Source organism: Lagenorhynchus albirostris, chromosome 9, assembly GCF_949774975.1.
Source record: "Lagenorhynchus albirostris chromosome 9, mLagAlb1.1, whole genome shotgun sequence".
Lineage (NCBI taxonomy): Eukaryota > Metazoa > Chordata > Mammalia > Artiodactyla > Delphinidae > Lagenorhynchus > Lagenorhynchus albirostris.
In genome coordinates this window covers 460,715-482,865 of record NC_083103.1, presented here as the reverse complement: position 1 = coordinate 482,865, position 22,151 = coordinate 460,715, and the positions used below count along the sequence as shown (strand labels likewise).

At 60.9% G+C, this 22,151-nt stretch overlaps 2 protein-coding genes across 8 annotated transcripts; one reads left to right on the top strand and one right to left on the bottom strand.

Moving 5' to 3' along the window:
* The first annotated feature begins 4,469 nt into the window (after positions 1–4,469).
* GATD1 (glutamine amidotransferase class 1 domain containing 1) lies at positions 4,470–14,212 on the top strand. Of its 6 annotated transcripts, XR_009542266.1 has the most exons (9): positions 4,470–4,624; positions 6,141–6,217; positions 6,670–6,775; positions 7,141–7,275; positions 8,236–8,330; positions 9,035–9,128; positions 9,297–9,408; positions 9,491–9,649; positions 10,034–14,212. XR_009542266.1 is itself a non-coding variant. In XM_060158115.1 (8 exons), the coding sequence occupies exons 1-8, from the start codon at positions 4,561–4,563 to the stop codon at positions 10,050–10,052; spliced, it is 675 nt and encodes a 224-aa protein (XP_060014098.1). In that variant the 5' UTR covers positions 4,470–4,560; the 3' UTR covers positions 10,053–14,212. The 6 variants fall into 6 exon arrangements, 5 of the variants coding, with proteins under 5 accessions (XP_060014098.1, XP_060014095.1, XP_060014096.1 ...); XM_060158115.1 differs by lacking the exon at positions 9,491–9,649 and having other exon boundaries at positions 7,141–7,248; XM_060158112.1 differs by lacking the exon at positions 9,491–9,649.
* On the bottom strand, positions 12,455–21,259 carry TALDO1 (transaldolase 1). 2 transcript variants are annotated; one of them, XM_060158111.1, is made up of 8 exons: positions 21,113–21,259; positions 17,426–17,549; positions 15,673–15,780; positions 15,313–15,444; positions 13,365–13,540; positions 13,079–13,276; positions 12,740–12,885; positions 12,455–12,657 (listed from the first exon to the last, which is right to left on the bottom strand). In XM_060158111.1, the coding sequence occupies exons 1-8, from the start codon at positions 21,207–21,209 to the stop codon at positions 12,625–12,627; spliced, it is 1,014 nt and encodes a 337-aa protein (XP_060014094.1). In that variant the 5' UTR covers positions 21,210–21,259; the 3' UTR covers positions 12,455–12,624. The 2 variants fall into 2 exon arrangements, with proteins under 2 accessions (XP_060014094.1, XP_060014093.1); XM_060158110.1 differs by lacking the exon at positions 12,455–12,657 and having other exon boundaries at positions 12,739–13,276.
* Between the last annotated feature and the right edge of the window lie 892 nt (positions 21,260–22,151).

The window sequence follows — 22,151 nt, the reverse complement described above, 5'->3', positions numbered from 1 at the left end:
CCAGTGCAGGGGACACGGGTTCGCGCCCTGGTCCGGGAAGATCCCGCATGCCGCGGAGCAACTAAGCCCACGCGCCACAACTACTGAGCCTGCACTCTAGAGCCCGCGAGCCACAACTACTGAGCCCGCAAGCCACAACTACTGAAGCCCATGCGTCTAGAGCCCACGCTCTGCAACACAAGAAGCCACCGCGGTGAGAAGCCTGCGCACCGCAACGAAGAGTAGCCACCCCTCGCTGCAACTAGAGAAAGTCCGCGCACAGCAACAAAGACCCAACACAGCCAAATATAAGTAAATTAAATAAATAAATAAAAATAAAGTCCGTCTGAACAGGGGAAGCTGGCCACTTCTGGTTGTTTCTGTTTGCACTGATCCAACTGCTACTTTTCACCAGGTTCTTGGCCATCTGGGCCTTGCCTTTTCTGACTTTTTTTTTTTAAGATTTTATTTATTTATTTTTGGCTGTATTGGGTCTTGGTTGCTGCGCGTGGGCTTCCTCTAGTTGCGGCGAGCGGGGGCTACTCTTCGCTGTGGCGCGCGGGCTTCTCATTGCAGTGGCTTCTCTTTGTTGTGGAGCACGGGCTCTAGGCGTGCGGGCTCGGTAGTTGTGGCTCTCAGGTTCAGTAGTTGTGGCTCACGGGCTTAGCTGCTCTGTGACATGTGGGATCTTCCCGGACCAGGGCTCGAACCCGTGTCCCCTGCATTGGCAGGTGGATTCTTAACCACTGCGCCACCAGCGAAGTCCTCTTCATGTGTTTTATACTGCAAGCCTTCATCACATGGCACTATCTGCATTCAGTGGCTGGCTTACACCTCACTGTTTCCTGCATCTAGAAGTTCCAAAATCTCAGCTTATCACACGGAACTGTTGCTCTCTTTACCATGCAAGCTTTTGGAACCTCGGTTAGAAGGATGTTCTCCCTTGTTGTAGTCTAATACTCTTGGCATTTACTCACGTTTAGGCCTTTAATGCATCTGGACCTTAGGTTTTGTGTGGAGTAAGCTGGAGAGCTTGTGGTCTTTCTTTCTTACCAGCAGGTGTGATGAGCCAGCAACAGGCAGTGGACGGTCCCCCTAGCCCCATGGTGACTCTGTCTCCTGCTGTCACTTCCCACACAGCCAGGGCCTATCCTGAGCCTGGGTCTGCCTGCACCTGCCACAAGGCCACACTGTAGTTTTGTGATATCACTTTGTAACCATCTCCTGTTTCTTCTGAGGCTCAGCTTCTCGTTCATAGCATCTCTAAGCTTGAGGAATGTAGGCATGCTTCCAAAATGAGAAAAACAAAACAAAACAAACAAACAAACAAAAACAACCTCTTGGGGATGCCCAGGCTAACTTAAGTTACTTTTGTTACAGAACTGCTTTTATATTTATTTATTTATTTGTTTGTTTATTTGGCTGCATCGGGTCTTAGTTGCAGCGTGCAGGCTCCAGAGGCCACAGGCTCGGTGGTTGTGATGTGCGGGCTTAGTTGCCCCGCGGCACGTGGGATCTTAGTTCCCTGACGAGGGATCGAACCCGAATCCCCTGCATTGGAAGGCAGATGCTTAACCACTGGACCACCAGGGAAATCCCAGAACTACTTTTAAGGTCTAAACAAAATACCAGCTATAAAAAGTATTTAGTGTATAAAGAGTACACACTGTAAATCCCACTCGAACTTACAAGGACACCTGAAAACCAGGAGAACTCAGATGGCAGCAGCGTCTCCAGGGACGGAGGCCCCAGTGGGCTGGGCACTGAGGGAGGGGCTGCTAGGATAAGCTGTGTCACACGTGGGGTCACCGTATAGGGACGCAAAAAGTGTAGGGGTCCAGTGTGCTTTCCTCTCTAGCACCCTCTCCTCTCCCGAGAGTAACTTCCCTTTGGGGACCCCACCGTGGCACGCATCCTCCGTGTGCCCGGGGGTGGGGATGCCAATGCCTCAGGATCCTGCCCTCCGCAGATATGGGCATGGCCAGGTAGGGGCCTTTGGAAATGCTCTTCCTCCAGCAGGGCAGAACAACCGAGGCCTGCGGAGGGCAGAGGTGCGGGCGGCTCGCTGCTGCGGACCCTCCCCCTGGCTGCTGCATCAGGCCTCTCTGATTCCTGGGCCTTCAGCGCACCCCTGGCCCCGAGGCTCCCTGACCTCAGGGAGGTCCCAGGGCCAGGCAGGCAGAGGCTCCCTGCGCCCCAGTGACTGGTCCTGCCGTGCCTGGGCTTCCTGTCTGGTGCCTTCGGCCCCCGGAGCCGGTGCTGGCTGTCCGAGGGCTGCTGAGAAGAGCGAAAGCCGCACCACGTCCACACGCCACGGCCCCCGCCCCCCGGCCCCGGCATCAGGCACCTGTCCCGGCAGGAGAGAAGTGCACACCTGTGTGTTGCAGAGGGCGCTGAGGGAACGTCCCTGGGATCCACCCCGGCACATGGGAACAAAAAGCCTGGGTGTAAGTCGGCCCCGCCTTCAGCCCAGTGGTACCCGGAGGTGTGTCTGAGGGGAACCCCATGCAGACCCTCCTCTGGATCCTCCCAGGTGACCGCTGCTTCCTGTCCTGATGTCCTGGCATTGGGATGGGCCAGCTTGAGACAGAACCCACCTCCCTGTCACATCACCCCACTCCAGGCCACAGATCGCCACTGCCTGTCCAACTGCCTGATGTCCTCCAGCCAGGCCCTGGCAGCCTGGGGTCAGACAGTGGAACCAGCTGATCTGTCCTCTCAACAGTACTGCTGAAGTCCCACCCGAGGCAGAGGGACCCTGTGCCCAGCCCGCTGCCCTGGCCTCAGCCGCCCCAGCCTTTAGGGGCTGGTGCAGGGTCTGCATAACCCACAGGTGCTTGAGGTCTAAGTCTCTGGATCCACCCTGCCCAGCCTCGGCCAAAAGAGAACCTGGAGCTGAGGGGCCTTAGCCCTGCTGGGAAGAGGGATGCATCCTGGGCCTGGGACATGGCCACTCTGCCCGCTGCCTGGTAGCTGGCCTGCCCGTGACACACCCACCCTGAGAGAGCCCCAACCCCAAGTCCTTATATGGGAGGCCCACTGGGCAGTCAGGCTGAGCTAGCAAAGGGGCACTCAGGGCAGTCCTTGCATGGGGTGTTCTCAGAACGGGAGAACTGGGTAGACAGTGCCTTAGTGCCCATGGGCTTTGACGGATGCTTAGGAGTTTGACGGGCAGAGAGGCACTCCAGCATTCCAGAGGTAGGAATAGGAAGTGCAAAGGCCCCCAGGGAAAGGCTCAGGCGTGCTCTGAAAAGAGGAAGTTGCCAGGGGAGCAAAAGCAGGGGTGACCTGAAGCACTGGTCAGCAAGCCCCCCAGGAATGGCCCCCCACTCACCCAGCTTTGGCTTCCAGGGTGAGCAAGTTCCAGAGACAGGAATGAAATGCTGGTGCAGGACAACAGGACCTTGTGATCCCCACGTACCTTGTGCCTCAGGGTCCCAAACAAGTGCAAGAACCCAGGTTCAAGGGTGTCACAACCCCCAACAGCAGAGCCCCTGTGCCTAGCCCCCAGGCCTCCCCCACCTTCACCTGCCCCACCCAGGCGCTATTGGACAAGGAGGTACCTGAATAGCATGTAGATGATGCCAGGGGGAGGTGGGTGAGCCTACACCTCAGGTGTGACCCAGGGCAAGAGCTGTGGGATGAGGCTCAGCAGGATGGGTGGGGGCTCTGAAGGGGGAGCCCCAACCTCTCAGGTCTAGATCCTTCCCAGGAGACAGTCACCAGGCCTGGGCTGCTGGCTGCAGATCTGTCTGGTCCCCAGGCCCTCCTGCATCTGCTCTGAGAGGAGTCATCACCTGCCAGTCGCTCCCCTGCAGCAGCCGCCATCACCCCCAGGTGTGCACGGCCACCTGGCCCAGGTGTGGGCCCCGAGGCCAGGCCTGAGTGACAGGCCCCACCTCAAACGCAGGGGGTGGGGTGTGAGGGACAGGGGCCGCCCCCTGGGATGGGAACCCACTCAGGAAGGGGCAGCGAGACTGCAACCCCACCTGGGGGGCACCCCAGTCACCATGACAGGTCATCTTGTGTGCGTCCTCCCCACTGGACCCGGGGGCAGACACGGAGAGGCAGGCCACTGCCAGACCCAGAATGAGGCTTCCGGCTTGTGAGGCCCCATGCCAGCACCGCTGCCTCTGTGCAGGGTGCGCCTCCCAACTCCACATGCCACGTGGGACCCGTACCCTCGCAGGCTGGCCTGCGCGGCCCTGGACTGGGCTTGGGCAGGGGAATGAACTGTGCTCCTGACCGCGGTTAGGAGTCGGGCCAGGGGGCTGCTCAGGGCTGCTGAGGGATCTGGCCCGAGAAGACCCTCAGAGGCCTCTCCTGCGGCCCCGCGCCCAAGCTCAGACCTCTCTGCGGGCCCGCCTGGGCCACGAGGCGGACGGCGTCAGAGGAGTGGCCCGGGCGGACCTTGACCTGGACTCCGACCCGGACCAGGGCTGGGAGGGAAAGGCGGGGCGGGAGGCGGGATGGCGCATGCGCCCGGCGCGGCTCAGCCCAGCCCCCAGGCTGCCGCGGCCCTTGACCTTGCCCCTGGCACGCTCCGCGCACGCGCAGGCCGCACAGGCCGTGGCTGGGCCCATGGCGTCCGAGCGGCTCCCGAGCCGGCCAGCCTGCCTCCTCGTGGCCAGCGGCGCCGCCGAAGGTGAGGCTCGAGAGGGCGGGGCGGGCGGGGCCGGGGGCCGTCCGCCGCGGGTGCTTCCGCCCGGGCCGGGGTTCTGTGGAGACGAGGACCGGGGATGGCGGGCGGGTCTGGTCAGTACGCCGGGCCGCCGCTCTGGGGGAGCCGGGGAGGCGGGGCGGCGAGGGCAGTGGTGTCTCCTCCCCGCACCCTCCCCGCTGCCCGCCGGCCCGGCACACGGCCCGGAGGACGAGGGTGGGGAAGGGACGAGTCCGATGGGCTCGCGGGCGCCGTGGCTGGTGGGGCCCGGTTCTCGCCCAAGGCCCCCGGGTGCTCAGGGTCAGCAGGGGAGGAACGAGCCGGTGAGGGTGGCTGGCGCACTTCCTGGGTCCTCCCCTTGCTGCCTGCATCGCAGAGGAGTGATGAGCCCGAGGTCGAATGGCGGGAGGTGGAGAACCAGGGTTGGGACCAAGGGTCCGAGTCTGTTCCCGCCTTGACTTCTGTAGCTGCCCAAGTGGGCGAGGGAGTGAGGGCCGCGGGTCATGGGGTCACAGTGTGCTGAGCCCCAGGGCCCCTGAGCTGTCCCCAGAATGAGGGATGGAGGAACTGAGGGACGCCCCCCTCCCGCATGGGGAGTTCAAGGGTGAGCCATCGAGAGTGGGGTTCAGTCCTGAAGACGTAGGTGGCTGGTCGGAGTGCAGTAAGGGTGAGGAGGGGTCGCACTGGCTTGACTGTGCCACGGGGAAGGGATGCTGAGGACATGGGGTGGGGACACAGCGCTGACAAGGCTGCGCTCCGTGGGCAGGACGAGCGGGCCCTCCAGAGTCCCTTCAGGGGAGCCTGGGGCGGAGCAGGTGGAGGTGGGAGGGCTGGAGGAACTGGGCAGAACTGGGGAGACCGTCTTTGCCCAATCTGTGGACTCTACGATGAATGTGTATTAATTTGTAAGAGTGAATAAAGGTGAAGGCGAAGTTTCGGGACTGGGTCCCTCGACTAAATAAAGGTGGAGGGATGCAGATCACGTCCCTTTAGAAGCAGGCGTCTCTGGTGGGGGGGCCTCGGCTCCCAGCGGCCGGGAGCCTTCGGACTGGGCATGCGCAGAAGAGGCTGCGCGCAGCCCCGGGGCCGGGGCGGTAGGCGGGATACGCGAGCTCGGTGAGGAAGGGAGCCAGCGTCCCCCCGGCCTGTGCACCGCGTTTCCTGCTGACACGTGCTGCGGCCCCACCTCCACGGCCACAGGCCTCGCTCACTGCCGCTCCTCTGTGGCTGCGATCGGGGGTGGGGCTGGTGCCCAGCCCCTGTGGTTCGGGGCGTAGACAAGCAGAGTGTCAGGGAGCCTCATGCGTGGGTTTGCCTTCTGGAAAGGCCTTTAGTGGTCAGGCTGAGGAGACAGCCCCCCTCGGGGGGCCAGGGGGGCTAGGGCTGCTACCCCAGCCATGGGAGGGGTGGGCCCCGGGGTGAGATGGGGTGCGGGGCTGCTCCCCAGGGTGGTCCGGGGCCGGGAGGAGCCCTGCACCCACCGGGCTGCATCTCCTCGCAGGCGTGTCAGCCCAGTCCTTCCTCCACTGCTTCACACTGGCCAGCGCCGCCTTCAATCTGCAGGTGGCCACCCCCGGGGTAAGTCCAGCCACCCTCTCCTCCAGGACAGTGTTCCACCCCCTGGGAGGAGCTGGGAGCCAGCTTGGGCTGAGGGCCTGGGACCGCGGTGGCACCAGCTAGTTTGTTCCCCATTTTCTGAGACCTTTGGTCACGTGTGAGTGAGGGTGGCACAGACCTACCATTGGGAGGACTTCCCGGCCCTGGATGGTGTGGAACTCAGGGTCACAGAAGTGACCCAGCAGGTGTTTCTCACTGCACCAAGGGTCACCCTGAGGTGGGTGGGACACTTGCTTCCACTTTAGAGGCAGGAGACTGAGGCCACTCAGGGGCAGGAGGGGGCTGGGTGTGGCGAGGAAGCCGAGGGGCTGGGTGGTCGGGTGCCTTTGTCCCGAGGCACTGCTGTCAGTCCCAGCCCTTGCCAGCATTTTCCTGAGCCAATAGCGGGGGCGTCTCATGCTGGGCTCCTGCAGGGGAAGACCATGGACTTCGTGGACGTGAACGAGAGCAACGCGCGCTGGGTGCAGGACTTCCGCCTCAAGGCCTACGCCAGCCCCGCCAAGCTCGAGTCCATCGATGGTGCGGGGCCTGGGGGGCCTGGGTGGGGGGTGGTTCCGGCTGGGGTCATGGCCCCAAAGCGCTCGCTCACTCTGTTCCTGGAGCATCCAGGGGCTTGTCCCGAAGCACTGTGGCCATCCGGGGCCGTGTCCAGCCCTGCGTCCCGTGGCCAGAGTTCTCCAGCTCGGGCTGGGGGAGGGAGTTGGCGGGCACACAGAGGTGGTTGGGAGCCTCGGGAGCCTTAGCCCACGTGGGGGTAAGTGACACAATCCTGTGACACAGTGGCTGGCAGGAGCAGAGAGGAGCTGGGCTGGTGGCCGTGTAGGGCCTGCTCCCAGCTGGCGACCTCGCTGTCTGTGACTGACTGGGCTGTGGTCTCCCGCCAGGTGCCCGGTACCACGCCCTCCTGATTCCCAGCTGTCCTGGGGCCCTGGCTGACCTGGCCAGCAGCGGGTCCCTGGCTCGCATCCTGCAGCACTTCCGCTCCGAGAGCAGTAGGTGGCCCCCAGGACTGGGGTTGGGGTGTGTATGCAGATTCGTGGGAAACGGGGCTCCACCAACAGGGAGGAGAGGCGGGGAGATGCCCAGTGAGGGGCGTGGGAGGTGATGGCCATGGACTGCGGGGTTCAGGTTTTGTTGCTGGAGATGCCCGGTCATTTCAGGAGCCAGATAGGGTAGGTGTGAAGAGCCATGATTCTGACCAGTGAGCGGACAAGTTTAGACGGCATGTGTACACACACACACACACACACACACACACACACACACACATTCAGGAGGGGCATTCCTTCCCCATCCCTCCTTCCCCGACTTTGTGCCCATCAGGCCGCTGCCCCTGTGGTCCCTCTGCCTGGCTCCCTCGGGGGCTCGTGGCTGGGATGCTTACCTCCCAGATGGGCAGGCAGGGTGCTGGCTTTGTTCCCGGTGGGGTTTGGGCTCGGAGGCTGGCAGGACTTCTGCTCTGTGGAGACGTGGCGTGCTGCCCTGGCCTGGCATTGGCGGTGATGGGCAAGTGGCTGCGATGGGGCTGGGACGCTCGTTAGGGCGTGTCCTCTGTTGGTGGGAACGGGGCCTCCTGTCCCCAGGCAGTGATTGTCTGGGCCGCCTCAGCCGTGGGAACGCACTCATGCCAGGCTGCCCTGAGAGGGAGCCTCGGAGCCAGGGGCCTCCCCCCGCCGCATTCAGAGGGGGCGTCTCCCAGGCGGGCTGCCCACGGTGCCTAGAGGCCAGGTCGGGGCCTGGAGCCAGGCGGGTGGTTCTGCGGGGCAGAGGGTGGTGGCGCTCCGGTGTGACAGGTGGCCTGGCACCCGACTTCCTCCTTGTACCTGTTTCTTGGCCACGAGAACGACTTGAGGGGATCTGGGCTCTAAACAAATCCTAGTTCTGAGTTGTATCTGGGGAGGGGAGCCAGGGAAGTGGAAATGTTGGCAGGGGCCTGGGCGGCTTCCAGTGCCTCACTCTGGCCTTGGCCCTGCTTCCAGAGCCCATCTGTGCTGTGGGCCACGGCGTTGCCGCCCTCTGCTGTGCCACCAATGAGGACAGGTCCTGGGTGTTCCAAGGCTACAGCGTCACGGGGGTGAGTGCTGCAGGGGTGCTGGGCTGTGGATGGGTATGGAAGATGTGCACATGCATCGAGAGCAGGTGGACTGGCTGGGGGCCTGCTGGGGGGCCCAGGGTCCCCTCCGGTGGGGGCAGCAGTCATTTGCCCAGCTGGGGCTCTTGGTTACCAGCATGGGGCAGGGGTGGGGAGCAGGGGCCCTTCGGGGCCTTGTTTCATGCCTGTTGAGTATGTCACTCCTTTCGGGTCCAGGAAGCGGTGCCGCCACTTGGGCAGAGGGCCCGGCTGGACGTGGAGCCAGTCCGGGTCCTGGGGCAGGTCTGGGGGGATCTGCCGGGCGAGGACTGAGGCCTAGGTGCGGGGGCTGCACGGGGCCGGCCTGGCCGGTGGCTGGGAGAGGACAGGAGGAGAGGGGCAGGGGCTCTCCTCTGGGGGGGACCTCGGTCACCACCCCTCACGTGGCTCTGTGCTCGACCCCCAGCCCTTCTGCTCGTTGAAGGGCTCTGCCCTGAGGTCACCTGCCCGGCTCATTCTGGTCACCCGTGTGCCCCGATGCTGGGCGAGGCGGTGACAGGCAGCTCCCGCCCTACGGTGGCCTTGTCACCTCAGGCCACCCCACGGCGGGAGAGCCTCAGCCCCAGCCCCTGCTGCGGGCCCTCCACCCTCAGCAGCCCCCACGTGGTAGGCGTGGCCCCCTGAGCCTGGGTGCCCTTTCCCCGCAGCCTTCCGTGTACGAGCTCGTCCGGGCGCCCGGCTTCGCCCACCTGCCCCTGGTCGTGGAGGACTTCGTGAAGGACGCGGGGGCCTGCTTCAGTGGTGAGTGGGGGCCCTGGCCAGGCCCGCCTGCAGGGGCTGAGTGTCCAAAGGACCTCGGGGGCCAGCCCTTGACCACGAGTCCCCGGCCCGGGAGGGCAGGTGCGGGAGGGTCTCGGGAGCTGGCCCAGCACGTGGCCTGAGGCCTGGGCCCCCGGGGGTCTCCTGCAGCCAGCGAGCCTGACGCCGTGCACGTGGTGCTGGACCGCCACCTGGTCACTGGCCAGAACGCCAGCTCCACCGTCCCGGCCGTGCAGAACCTGCTCTTCCTCTGCGGCAGCCGGTGAGGGGCCTTGGCCTGGGTGGCGGGTGGGACGCTGCCTTGTGACTGGCCCCTTTGCCTTGACCTGGCCTCCGTCCCGCAGGAAGTGAGGTGGCCCCGAACTGAGCCCGCCAGCGGATGCCACCACCTCCAGATGTCCCGGGTGTCCCCAGAGGCAGCTGGACTCTCAGGCTTCCGGGAACCCCGTATTCACGACACCCCAGCCTGGCTTGCTGGGGGCTCTGAGGATCCTCCCTGAGGGGTGAAGGCTCTGGGGGAGGGGCTGAGCCCCCCACCCTGCAGAGTCTCCTCAGGGAGGGGTGGGGAGTGCCGAGGGCCCGCTGGCGGCCGGGTGGCCCTGGAGCATTCTGAGTGCCCCGCAGAGGGTCGGCTGTGGGGTCCGGGCTGGGGTCTTGGCTCCTCTGCCCGTCCCTATTCACCCTGGCGGGGGTGGGGGGGGCAGAGGCTGAGCCTTCCTGGAAGCTGGGTGGCTGCCGGCTGGGATCCCAGGGTCCCGCTTCTGTGCTGAGGCTCCTCCCAGGCCTCCCTGCGGTCTCCCGAGGCCTTTGGGCGTTGGTGGGGGCTGGGTGGGGAGGGGCCCGCTGGCTGCTGCTGAAGAACCACTCTCACCCTAACCCTTGCCTAGTGCACGGTTTCAAATGTGATGGCAACCCCGTGTTAAGGCCAGGATGGACTTTGGGGTGGATGCTGCAGTGTCACCACGTCCCTTCTGATGTTGAGAAACACTTTTAATTGTGGATACAACACATGGCCCTGCCCAGGTGGCCTCGGGTCCTGACGGCCGAGCCTGGTTTTGCAGCTGCTCTGCCTGTTTCAAGGTGGATGTGACGGAGCCGAGTTCCACTTGGAAGGAGGCCTTGAGTGGGGCTGGCTGGGCTGGGTTGGCAGGGGCGGCGGACAGTCCTGGGGATGCCAGGTGGCTGTCCAGCCAGCCGAGTCCCAGTGCAGCCTGGAGGCTCTCCAGCTTCCCCAGGGCACCTGTCCTGGCCTGTGGCCCTTGGCTGGGGCCTCCTGGAGCCGCTCTGGCCCCGTGTGTCACCATCCTTGTCTCAGCCTGACTAGCTCTGCCGCATCCAACCCCTCAGGACAAAGGAGGAGGAAGCAGGGCGCCCGAGTCGGAGGCGATGCTCCCACGTGCTCCTTTCTGTCCGGCATCTCCCGGCGTCAGGGCCCCTGCCACCTGCTGGCCTACTCTGTGCACACATGGGGCCTAGGCAGCCCCATCGTTCATCCCGTTTGCAGTCGCCACATCACGGAGTCATGGACGTCTCTGGACAAAAAGTTTTTTTCAAATGATGACGCCTTCTGACTGTGCAGACCAAGACCCAGGCAGGCTCTGCGGGGGCCCCTCCACAGCCCTGCTCCCTGGTCGCTGATGCTTTCTGAGTCTGCCCCACTGGCTGGTCCTGGGTATGCCAGGTCCAGGGCACTGGGGTGGCCACTGGGTGGGTGCAGGTGCCTGTGCCCCCGGGGGCTCCCCACATTCCCGGGGTGTTTAAAATAGACCCTGAGGTTTATCCAAGAGAAAGAAAGACCTACAACTCTACAAAAACAGTGCGTGAACATCTGTGGTGTTTTTCGCGATAAGCTGTAGCTTCCATAAAAGGAGCATTCTTACTACTGGACGGTATTAACGTCCATGCGGTGGACCCTTGGAAGCAAGCTCAGCAAAGGAAACCAGACAGATATGAAAAACCCAAAAGCTCAGTGTGGGCCGGTCATTTGTGGCTGGGAATGGGGGCAGATCGGGGGACAAGCATGTTCTAAGGTGCTGGCCGCACAGGGTTGTACCTGTGAGCAGGCGGGCTTCATGTCCGTCACTGGTATCCACGGTCTCCATCCTGAGGCCCCAGGCCAGGCAAGATGGTGAGCTGAGACCTCCACGTCCTCCTAGGACACAGCCCTTTGATCAGCTCGGGGGAGGGGGCTGCAGGAAGCCTTAGCCCCCCTGACCCGACCTGGCCAGGCAGCTGGGGGGCTGGGGGCGAGAAGCCCTGCCCACCTCAGCAGGTCCCTGTGCTATGGCACCCAACCCAAGGCCACCCCCTCAGCACCAGGATGGGGGGGGGCAGCTTGGGCAGGCTAGGTGGCCCGAGGGGTGTGGCCCAGGGTGGCACCTGTCCCCAGCTGCTCAGCACTCCCCTGCGTTTGGGGAGGGTGGCAGCTCCAGAACCGCAAGTCCCAGCCACCTGCTCCAACGCCAGCAGACGGGGGTTCCAGGAGCCCCACTCACCTGCAGGGAGCCATGGGGAACAAGCCCAGCCCAGCAGGCACCCCCAGGGCGGGGGTGGGGGGCACAGGGGCTCCCCGTTGACCCTCAGCCAGACCCAGGGCAGCGTCCCACAGGACTGTCCTGACACCTGGCTCCACTGGCGCAGGCCTGGAGGGTCCGCCGGGGCCCCTTCCACCCACCTCGTGCTCCCAGGCAGTCTCACCCAGACCCTGTGTCCCCCCCACCCCCAGCTTCGCTGTTCCAAGAACAGAGGCTGGTCCCAGGGGAGAGGAAGGGGCTCCCCTGTGGACCACCCGTCACCGCCCCCCACCAACCCCTTCCCAGAAAAATCCAGAGGGTGCAAGTGAAGTGTCTCTTCACAAGCTGTGCCCTGCGTCTGCTCGGGGTTTGAGGCTTGGAAGTCCTGCTCAGCGCACGCTACGCTGTCCCCACAAGGTGGCGCCATCGCCCCACCTGTGCCTCCGCCCCAGGGCAGCGTGGAGCGGCTCAGAGGCATGGGGGCCGTCCTAACAGGTCCGGACGGCCGGAGGCTCTGACGCAGAGGCTCCTCTCTGCGGGCCCGGCCCCCGCACAGCTCCAGCGGGCCCCTGGCACCCTCCCACCCAACTCCGCAAGCACAGCCTACAAGCCCCGGGGCCGTCGGGCTCCAGACACAGAGGAAGTGCTCAGGCAGTCCCTGCCTTCTGTGTCCAGGCTCCCAGAAGCAGGTGAGGGGCTGTCACCCCTGCCTGGAGGCCCCCAGGGGGCTCTTGACCCAACCCCGCCTCCATCGGGCCAGGCTGCAGCCAGCGAGAAAGGACGCACACACGGAACGAAAAGTGACACCTTTAATGCGCTGAGCAGAATTTTACATAAAATCAGAAATCTGTGATTAATCCCCGCTCCGATTAGTAAAAAAAATCCAAGATTCGTCGCAAGGCATATGTGCAATTAGGCCCCAATTCAAAGTCGGCGGCATATCTGGTCCAGCCTCAGGTGCCAAGCTATTTTCCGTTCTCCGCGCTGAACATTCGTTCCTAGAGATGGGCAGTGTGAGCTGGTGCGCTGTCCTCCCCCGCCCCGCCCCGGCCCCTCCCAACCGTAACCCCGGGCTCTCACCCTCAGCATCCGCTCCAGCTTCACAGCGTCCGCGGCGAACCTGCGGATCCCGTCTGAGAGCTTCTCCACGGCCATGCGGTCCTCGTTGTGCAGCCAGCGGAAGGCCTTCTCGTCCAGGTGGACCTTCTCCAGGTCACTGGCCTGGGCTGGGGGAGGGCATGCGCCGGGGCCTTGGGCTCAGAGCCGCCCTAAGGCCCCTCCCTGGCGCGGCCCCCACGGCAGGTGGGCTGGACAGCAGGTGAGTGCAGGCTGGCCCTGCGGCTCTAGGCTCCACACCCTCAGGTGACGGAGGCACCGGTGTCCCCATGGGGGCCTTGAGCGGGGCGGGGGGCTTCTTACCTGCCTTGACCGAGAGCGTGGGCGCCAGCTTGCTGTGGTCCTTGAGCAGCTCCCCCAGGAGCTGGGGTGAGATGGTGAGGAAGTCGCAGCCCGCCAGGGCCTTGATCTCGCCCGTGTTGCGGAAGGAGGCGCCCATGACGACGGTCTCGTAGCTGAACTTCTTGTAATAGTTGTAGATCTTGGTGACGCTCTTCACTCCTGGGGAGACATGCCCGGAGCTGCCACGCCGGCCGCCGGCAGCAGACAGCGCAGCACCCCTCCGCCCCTGCCTCCCAGTGCTCCTCACCGGGGTCCTCCAGGGGCTCAAAGGACTTCTTGTCCGTGTTGGCCACGTGCCAGTCGAGGATGCGGCCCACGAAGGGGGAGATGAGCGTCACCCCCGCCTCAGCGCAGGCCACGGCCTGGGCGAAGGAGAAGAGCAGCGTCATGTTGCAGTGGATGCCGTGCTGCTCCTCCAGCTGCCTGTGGGCGGGGGAGGGCGGCATGAACAGCGGGGACACAGCGAGAAACGCTCGCGATTCAGTAACTGCAAAGGCAGGAACAGGGTCGCCCCATCCTCGTCAAGAGCAACTCTGGGGCTTCCCTGGTGGCTCAGTGGTTAAGAATCCACCTGCCAACGGAGGGGACACGGGTTCGAGCCCTGGTCCGGGAAGATCTCACATGCCGCGGACCAACTAAGCCCCGTGCGCCACAACTACTGAGCCTGCGCTCTAGAGCCCGCGAGTCACAACTACTGAGCCCGTGTGCCACAACTACTGAAGCTCATGAGCCTAGAGCCTGTGCTCGTCTACAAGAGAAGCCACCGCAATGAGAAGCCTGCACACCGCAAAAAAGGGTAGCCCCCGCTTGCCGCAATTAGAGAAAGCCCACACGCAACAAAGACCCAATTCAGCCAAAAATAAATAAAATAAATTTATTTAAAGAAAAAACAAAACAAAAAACCCCCCAAAAAACTCTGGAGGAACTTCCCTGGTGGTCCAGTGGGTAAGACTCCACGCTCTCAATGCAGTGGGCCCAGCTTCGATCCCTGGTTGGGAAACTAGATCCTGCACACATGCTTCCACTAAGAAGTCCGCAGGCCTCAACAAAGCCCCGGCATAGCCAAAAATAAACAAACAGATATTTAAAAACAAATATGTGTGGAGCTGAAATTAGTTCGTTTTACTAAAAACAAAACAAAACAAAACTCTGGAACATTCACCAGGGCTCTCTCTGGCTAATGAGTTGTGGGTGACCAGAACTTCCTTCATCAAACCAGCAATTCAAAACAGGGACAAAGGCAAGAGGTTCCCTGAGAGCCACAGGCCCGGTCCCTCACCTCGTCACAGAATCAGCTCCGACCACAGCGCCATCCTGCCTCAGTCCCGCCCGGAGCCCGCGGCCTCCCCGGCCCCACTGCTCCCCCTCGCCCTTCTGGGTCACCCTGCAGAAAGTCAGTCACCCACGTGACATCCTGGGGTCGACTGTGAGAACAGGGCCCCGGCCCCACTCTGCAACATGCCGGGACGTGGACTGTGACAACTGAGTCCCTGTCCCAATGGACAGTTTCAGAGGCACCTCTGCTGCCTGGCCGCAGAAAGGTGGTCAAGAAGTGCATCTGAGGGGGGCACAAGGCAGCCTCGACAGCCGACACCATGACCACAGCACCAGCAACTCCGCCCTCCAGTGTGCGCCCACCAGAGACGGCACCAGAGCTCGAGCACACGTGCTCACAGCAGCACTACCCTCGACAGCACCAAAGGCAGGACAACCACGCGTCCCTTGAAGGATGGACTCAGAAAATGCAGTGTATACACACGAGCGAACAACAGCTTTCAGAGGAATGCAGCCCCAACACACGCACAGCATGTGTGAACCTTGAACACATGCCCAGCAAGGGAAGCCAGACACGAAGGCCATGTGCTGCACGATTCCATCACGCGGAAGAGTCCAGACAGGTGCGTCCAGAGGCAGAAGGTCGCAGGAGGGGAACAGATAACACAGGGACCCCGCTGGTGCACAAGGGGCGCTTCCAGGACAGCCGTGCATGGCCCTGCGGGGCCGGCGCCAGAGCAGCTCCCTGTCTGTACCTGCTTCTACCTCCTCCGCACTGAGCACAGCTGCTGGGAAACGACTTACGTTCTGTACACGGAAGACGACATGAGGACAACGTGTGGCATCGCACGGGGCCTGCTCCCCAAGGCCCACCCGGGACGGGCAGTCCCCACCAGCTCCCTCCTCACGGGGACACTTACTTTCCAGCCTGGATTCCTTCCCAGGTAGACGACAGCTTTATCAGAATCCGGTCCTTGCTGATCCCAGCCTCCTTGTACAGGTCGATGAGGCGCTGGGCGCGGGCCACCATAGCATCCTTATCGAAGGAGAGCCTGCGGGGGCAGGGCCGTGACAGGGGTGCCCAGCAGCCAGCCAGGGGGTGCGTGGCATGCCCAGCTCAGAGCACCTTAGCAGGACTGATATTCAAGCAGGACCCGGAGACGAGCAGCTCATCGTGGACCAGCAGCCACAGCAGCACCTGGGCACCACGCGGGGAACCGCGGACTGAAAGCAGCTGCCGCCCTCTGCCCGCGTCACCTGTGTCAGCCCTGCGTCCTTACCTTGCATCCACTTCTGTGGATACGCGGCCTGGAATTTTCTTCAGTATTTCTACTCCAAACAGCACAAAAAGTTTATCAGTAGCATTTGTAATCTGTTCCTCTTGTGATCTGAAATTCCAGGGAAAAAATTAGGTTAGAAGCTTGTTAGATTTAAATGCACAGGATTCTACAAAACAAATTCTGTTATTCATTTCCCAAATTCTTTTCCCTTCATCTTTTTTCTTAAAATAATTTTTTTAAATTGTGGTAAAACACACATAGCATAAAACTTATCATCTTAACCTTTTTTTTTAACCTTGGCCATGCCACACAGCTTGCAGGATCTCAGTTTCCTGACGAGGGACTGAACCTGAGCCACGGCAGTGAGACTGCAGAGTCTTAACCACAGGGCCGCCAGGAAACTGCCCCATCTTAACCTTTTTTTTTAATGAGGTTTGTTGGGTTTTTCTTTTTTTAACTAATTTATTTTTGGGCTGTGTTGGGTCTCCACTGCTGTGTGCGGGCTTTCTCTAGTTGAGGCGAGCCGGGGCTACTGTTCGTTGCAGTGTGTGGGCTTCTCATTGCAGTGGCTTCTCTTGTTGCGGAGCACGGGCTCTAGGCGTGCGGGCTCAGTAGTTGTGGCTCGTGGGCTCTAGAGCGCAGGCTCAGTAGTTGTGGCACATGGGCTTAGTTGCTACCCGGCATGTGGGATCTTCCCGGACCAGGGCTTGAACCTGTGTCCCCTGCACTGGCAGGCGGATTCTCAACCACTGCGCCACCAGGGAAGCCCTATCTTAACCATTTTTAAGTGACTAGTTAGGGGCACTGAGTGCATCCACATCGTGGTGCAACCATCCCTGCCTTCCATCTCCACGTTTCATCCTCCCAAACTGAACCCCTTCATCTTTGGGGACGTGAACAGAACAGTCTTTCCAATCTCTTTGAAGCTGCCTGGGCAGATGAGTAAGGTACATGATGCTGTTCCAAAATGGACCAGAAAGATCTCCAGCCTGCGTGTCACGGGCTGGACACGGGAGCAGGGCCAGTCTGGTGACCACTAAGGGCACCACCTTGTCACCGATTCCAGGAATACCAAGAAGGGACAGGGAAGCAGCCAGGATGGCGGGGGCAGGGCGGCCCAGTGCAAGGAGCAGCCATCTCACACACACCTGCACACCGCCTGACCTCAGCACACAGGAGCACCAGAAAGGGACAGGCCAGCCCAGCGTGGCTCCTCCCAGAGGCCACTGTTCCCTGCAGGCTCACTCTCAGCTGAGCTGTATCGCCCAGATGAAAATTTAAAATGACATCCAGCAAAGGCCAATCTACGGAGAGGAAAGCCAGTCTGTGGTCACTGGCAGAGGCTCCAGGGAACCTTCTAGGAGGTGCAGATGCTGCAGCACTGCATAAACTGACCAGAATGAATCGGACAGCGCACTAATGAATCTCACTCCAGCAGAACTGCTAAAACATAACAAAAAGCCAGAAAGCAGGTCCATGGTTGCCAGGGCTGGGGAGACTGACTGCAAAAGCGGGGAGGGACTTCTGGGGTGGTGTCTACATGTTCCTGCAAACAAAACTCAGTGAACTGTATTCGCACAATGGGTATTGCCTGCTACGTGTAAATAACATGTCGGCTATTTCTTTCCTGACAAAAAGAAACAGGAAAGCAGACAGCATTCCCTCCCTGAGTCTAAGACACCTGAGAACTAAACTCAGGGAGGGCAGGAAGCAACCAGACCAGCTGAGGGCTGCTGCCCAGACCCACACTCACCCGCCCAGCCTCCGGCCGTGGGCGACGGCCTCCTCCACCAGCTCCTGGTAGGTGGGCATCTGCGCCGCGGCTAGGATCAGGGACGGGTTGGTGGTGGCATCCTGGGGCTTGTACTCATCGATGGCTATAGGGAAATAATTGTGGAAAGCAGGGAAGTAAGTGGAGTGCTTGCTTCCAGCCAGCAACCCGCGCCAACCCCTGTAAGCCCTAAACGTGTAAACAGAGTCAAGCATGTCTTCTGAGCCAGGGTGTGGCCGCACTTCACACGGAAGGCTGGCCAAGAGGCAGCTGCGTGCACGATGAGAAAGCAACAGAGACTAAAGCCAGGAAGCAGAGGTGCCGAGGGCCCAGAGCAAGAAGGGCAGTGGCTGCCTGACATCGTCGTCGGCACCAGGTCTGTATTCTCCTTTAAAACACTAGCACCTTCTTGGTAACCAGGCTAGGAAGTCCAAGGAGTCTCGTGGCCCAGGCTCACGGGGTAGCACAGAGTTCACGTTCACCAAACTCAGCTTCCAGGATTAGCTGGTTCAGTAAGCTGATTGGGCAAGTTAGTATTGTCAAAGTATCTTCTGATGACAAAACTACAGAGATGGAGAACAGGAACAGGGAAGGGGGGCGGCTCTCAGGGCCGAGGGAGGTCTCTGTGGCCGGGGAACAGCTGTGTCCTACCCATCCTGGTGGCTACAAGAACCTATGAACTATAAAACTACCACAGGGGATGCCCCCTCCTCTATGCAGGTGGAAACCGGTGGACATGGAGCCGGCCTGAAGCCTGTTCACGGTGTCATGCTAGTGCTAAGTTCCTGGTTCTGATGTCACCACGGCCACACAAAATGTCACCACTGGGGGACGATGGGACTCTATGGGCTAATTTTGCAACTTCCTAAAAGTCTATAATTATTTCAAAATGACAAGTTAAGAAAAAGTACTCTGGAGCAGAACTTACACAGATGTGTTAAAACCCAGAGTAATGCACTGAAAATAGTACCTTTCATCATATAAAATTATACCTTGATAAAGCTTTTAGCAAAATTAAAAACAAAACCAAGGGGGCTTCCCTGGTGGCACAGTGGTTAAGAATCCGCCTGCCAATGCAGGGGACACGGGTTCGAGCCCTGGTCCGGGAAGATCCCACATGCCGCGGAGCAACTAAGCCCGTGCGCCACAACTACTGAGCCTGCGCTCTAGAGCTGGTGAGCCACAACTACTGAGCCCATGTGCCACAACTACTGAAGTCTGCACGCCTAGAGCCCGTGCTCTGCAATAAGAGAAGCCACCGCGATGAGAAGCCCGCACACCGCAACCGAGAGTAGCCCCCGCTTGCCACAACTAGAGAAAGCCCACGTGCAGCAACGAAGACCCAATGCAGCCAAAAATAAATAATTTTATTAAAAACAAAACAAAACAAAACCAAGACCTATCTAGGGTCAACAGATGGACTTCAGAGTCCACGGACCCTTAAACTGAACGCAAAACCGGGTGTGGGGCGTCGTTCTGGGAAGAGCATCCACAGCTTTGACTGTATTTTCAAAGAGGCCCACGACTCCCCGAAGGTAAGAACCTTCAGTTCATAAAGTGACCAAAAACCGAATTTACAGGAGCTTCCCTGGTGGTCCAGTGGTTAAGACTCTGTACTTCCAATGTAGGAGGCCGTGGGTTTGATCCCTGGTCGGGGAACTAAGATCCCACATGCCAGGCGACACGGCCAAAAAATAAAAATAAAACAAAAAACCCACAAATTTACAACTATGTAAGATTTATGGATATACATTATCAACAAATGTATTTTTTAATAAAGTTCTTAACATTCACTTAGAAATCTTTTTTCTCTAAATTTATTTATTTATTTTTGGCTGTGTTGGGTCTTCATTGTGGTGTGTGGGCTTCTCATTGCGGTGGCTTCTCTCGTTGTGGAGCACGGGCTCTAGGCACGTGGGCTTCAGTAGTTGTGGCTCACCAGCTCTAGAGCGCAGGCTCAGTAGTTGTGGTGTAGGGACTTAGTTGCTCCGAGGCACGTGGAATCTTCCCGGACCAGGGCTCGAACCTGTGTCCCCTGCATTGGCAGGCGGATTCTTAACCACTGCACCACCAGGGAAGCCCTCGCTTAGAAATCTTAAATGTCAACACTTGGGCTTAGATATTTCTAAAAAGAAAGAGGGGGGGAAAAAAAAAAGCAAGCATTCCTCAGGGTCCCTCCTGCCTTGTTGGCCCTACACTGACAGGTGTAACAAGACCAGCCATCCTGCGGCTGCTGCCTGGTGAGACCCGACAGGAAACAATATAGACCAGGGCTTTGTCAACTCACAAAGATGGGAAATATTCCATGCTAAGAAGGTGCAGAAATACATGCCGCCACTTTTCCAGCATGCTCTATCCTAGTGATGTCATTGCCAGAGGCCTGAATCAGGGAGGGAGGGGGTAGAAAGAAGACCGTGGCCTCCCAGTGAGCAGGAGCTGGAATCTCCAGGGCCCCCAGCTCTGACCAGGCGGGGACCTTCTGGCAGATGGTTTAAAGTACAGGTTGGACTCAAGCCCATCACTGTTTCCAGCGTTTATACTGAAGCAGCTAAACATGCTTACTCACTCTCCTAGACTCTGCTAGATAAAGACTTACTCTTACCAAAGAGGAATTAAAGCCTGTTTCTCAAGTCACCATGAGAAAGCAGAAAAGAGAGGAAGTCCCTTCCGTACTGTGTGCCCCACAGCACTCGTACCCAGAGAATTTCATTATTTTCCTGAAAATCTTAATTGTTCACAGCCTAACAGAATGGAGGTTCACCTAGTCTGGGTTTCCACTGCAGAGGGAGGAAGAGCTAAGTCCCCCAGCTGCCTGCAAGGAACATGATTCAAAGCCAGGAAAATCTGAATCTGGGACAAGCTTTGCTTTCCTCGGCGCATGGGGTTTTATCCCCGCAGCTCCTTGGCCCAACGTGGTGAACGTCTAATTGGCCCGCACGCGGCCGCAGGCACCAGCGTGCACAGCTGTCCCCTGGGTAGGGGTGGAGAGTGTGTGCAACACGAGGTTTCAAAAGCAGGTGGTGTCATTCTTAGTTTCTGGTCTTTCTGGGTCCAGAACTAACTCATGTTCCTGCTCAGCGGTCAACATTCGCGCAACAAAACTACCCCGTGTAACCACAAACGGTCCGCAGCTCCAAGGCGGACCTGGAGTCTCTCCCCAAATCAAAGCATTTGGACACTGTCCCCTGACGCACTGGCGGCTCACGGCGGGCTCCCGCGAGCTACCAGCAGCGCGGAGAGGACGGAGGCCCCGGGCCGAAGGCGAAAGGGGGCCGGGCACGGGTGCCGAGGGCGGGGAGCGAGGGAGAAAGGGGGCGGGAAACGCGGGGCGGAGAGCGAAGAGGGGTCGGGGCACCGGGAACGGGGGGGAGAGCGAAAAGGGGGGCGGGAGGCGAAAGAGAAGGGGTACCGGGAACAGTGGGGGCGAAGGAGGGAGCCGGGGTGAAGAGGGCGGGAGGCGAGGGAGAAGGGAGCGGAGGGACCGGGTAAGAGGCGCCGAGGAGAACCGGGGCCAACTTCGCGGCCGGGGAGGCCTGGTGGCCCGGCCCGCCCCTCACTTGTAAGCTCGCGCCCCCGGCACCTCGCCCCGCCTCCCCTCACCCCGGGGCCGGCCGGCGCTCAGCGCGCACGAAGCCCCTCTCTCGGAGCTCGGGGCCAGCGCAGCCTCACCGTGGAAGTCGCCCGTGTCGGCCACCACGGTGGTGAACTGCTTGAGCTGGTCTAGCACGCTCTCCATCCTCTGCCGCTTCACCGGGGACCCGGACATGGCGAGCTGTGGCGGGAGCGGACGGCCCACAATGCCCCGCGGGCCCTCCCCGCGGGCGCGGCCAATCCGAGCGCGGCGCCGGAGGGCGGGCCTGCGCGCCTGCGCCCGGGCGAGGCTCCGCCCCCGAGACGGCGCCCCCGCTCCCCGGAGCTGTACCTGACTTGTGCGGCTGAGGTCTCCCGGAAGATGCGCCTCTAGAGCGGTGACCCCGGAGCGATACGCTCCCCGGGGCGATGTGTCCCCAGGGAGGCGCCCCCGGAGTGACGAGTCCCGCCGGGAGAAGCGTCCTGGAGACGGTGCCCCGCTCCCGGGGCGGTGCCCTCAGAGCGTTGGTTTCCTTCGGAGGGATGCGGCCCCCCGCAGCTGTGACCCCGGAGTGATGCCCCCTTCCAGTGATCACCCCTCCAGTGATGCTCCCCTCGGGGCAGTGATACCCGGAGTGATGCGCCCCCTCCGGAGCGGTGCCCCCCCTGGAGCGAAGCACCCCCAGGGATGCTCCTCGCCCCCCACTCCCCGCGAGGAGTTAAGGCTGAGGGTTAAGCAGAGTCACAGGGAGACCTAGACGCCCCAGACCCTGCATCTGGGCCGAGGCCTTCGGGGACCATGAAAAGGGCCGCTGGGGCTGTGGGCCTGGGTCTGGGTGGCCCCCCCGTTTCCCAGCCCTCCTGAGGCCTGGGGCGCGCAGGGTGCACGTCCTCCCTTCAGGCCTGGCTGCTCCTCCAAGCCCTCCTAGGTCAAACTGGGCCTGGTGCCTGGGGAGGAGCTGGGAGAGGTGAGGTGGCCTGAAATCAGGGCCTGTGGTTTCATTTTCCAGAGCCCCAGGATGGGCCTTTGATTCTGGGAACCCACATCTGGGAATCTGCCCCAGAGAAGTAGTACTAAGTTCAGAAGTGTGAAATAAAATTCACACTTTATGGCAAGACAATAAAAATTAAAACACGA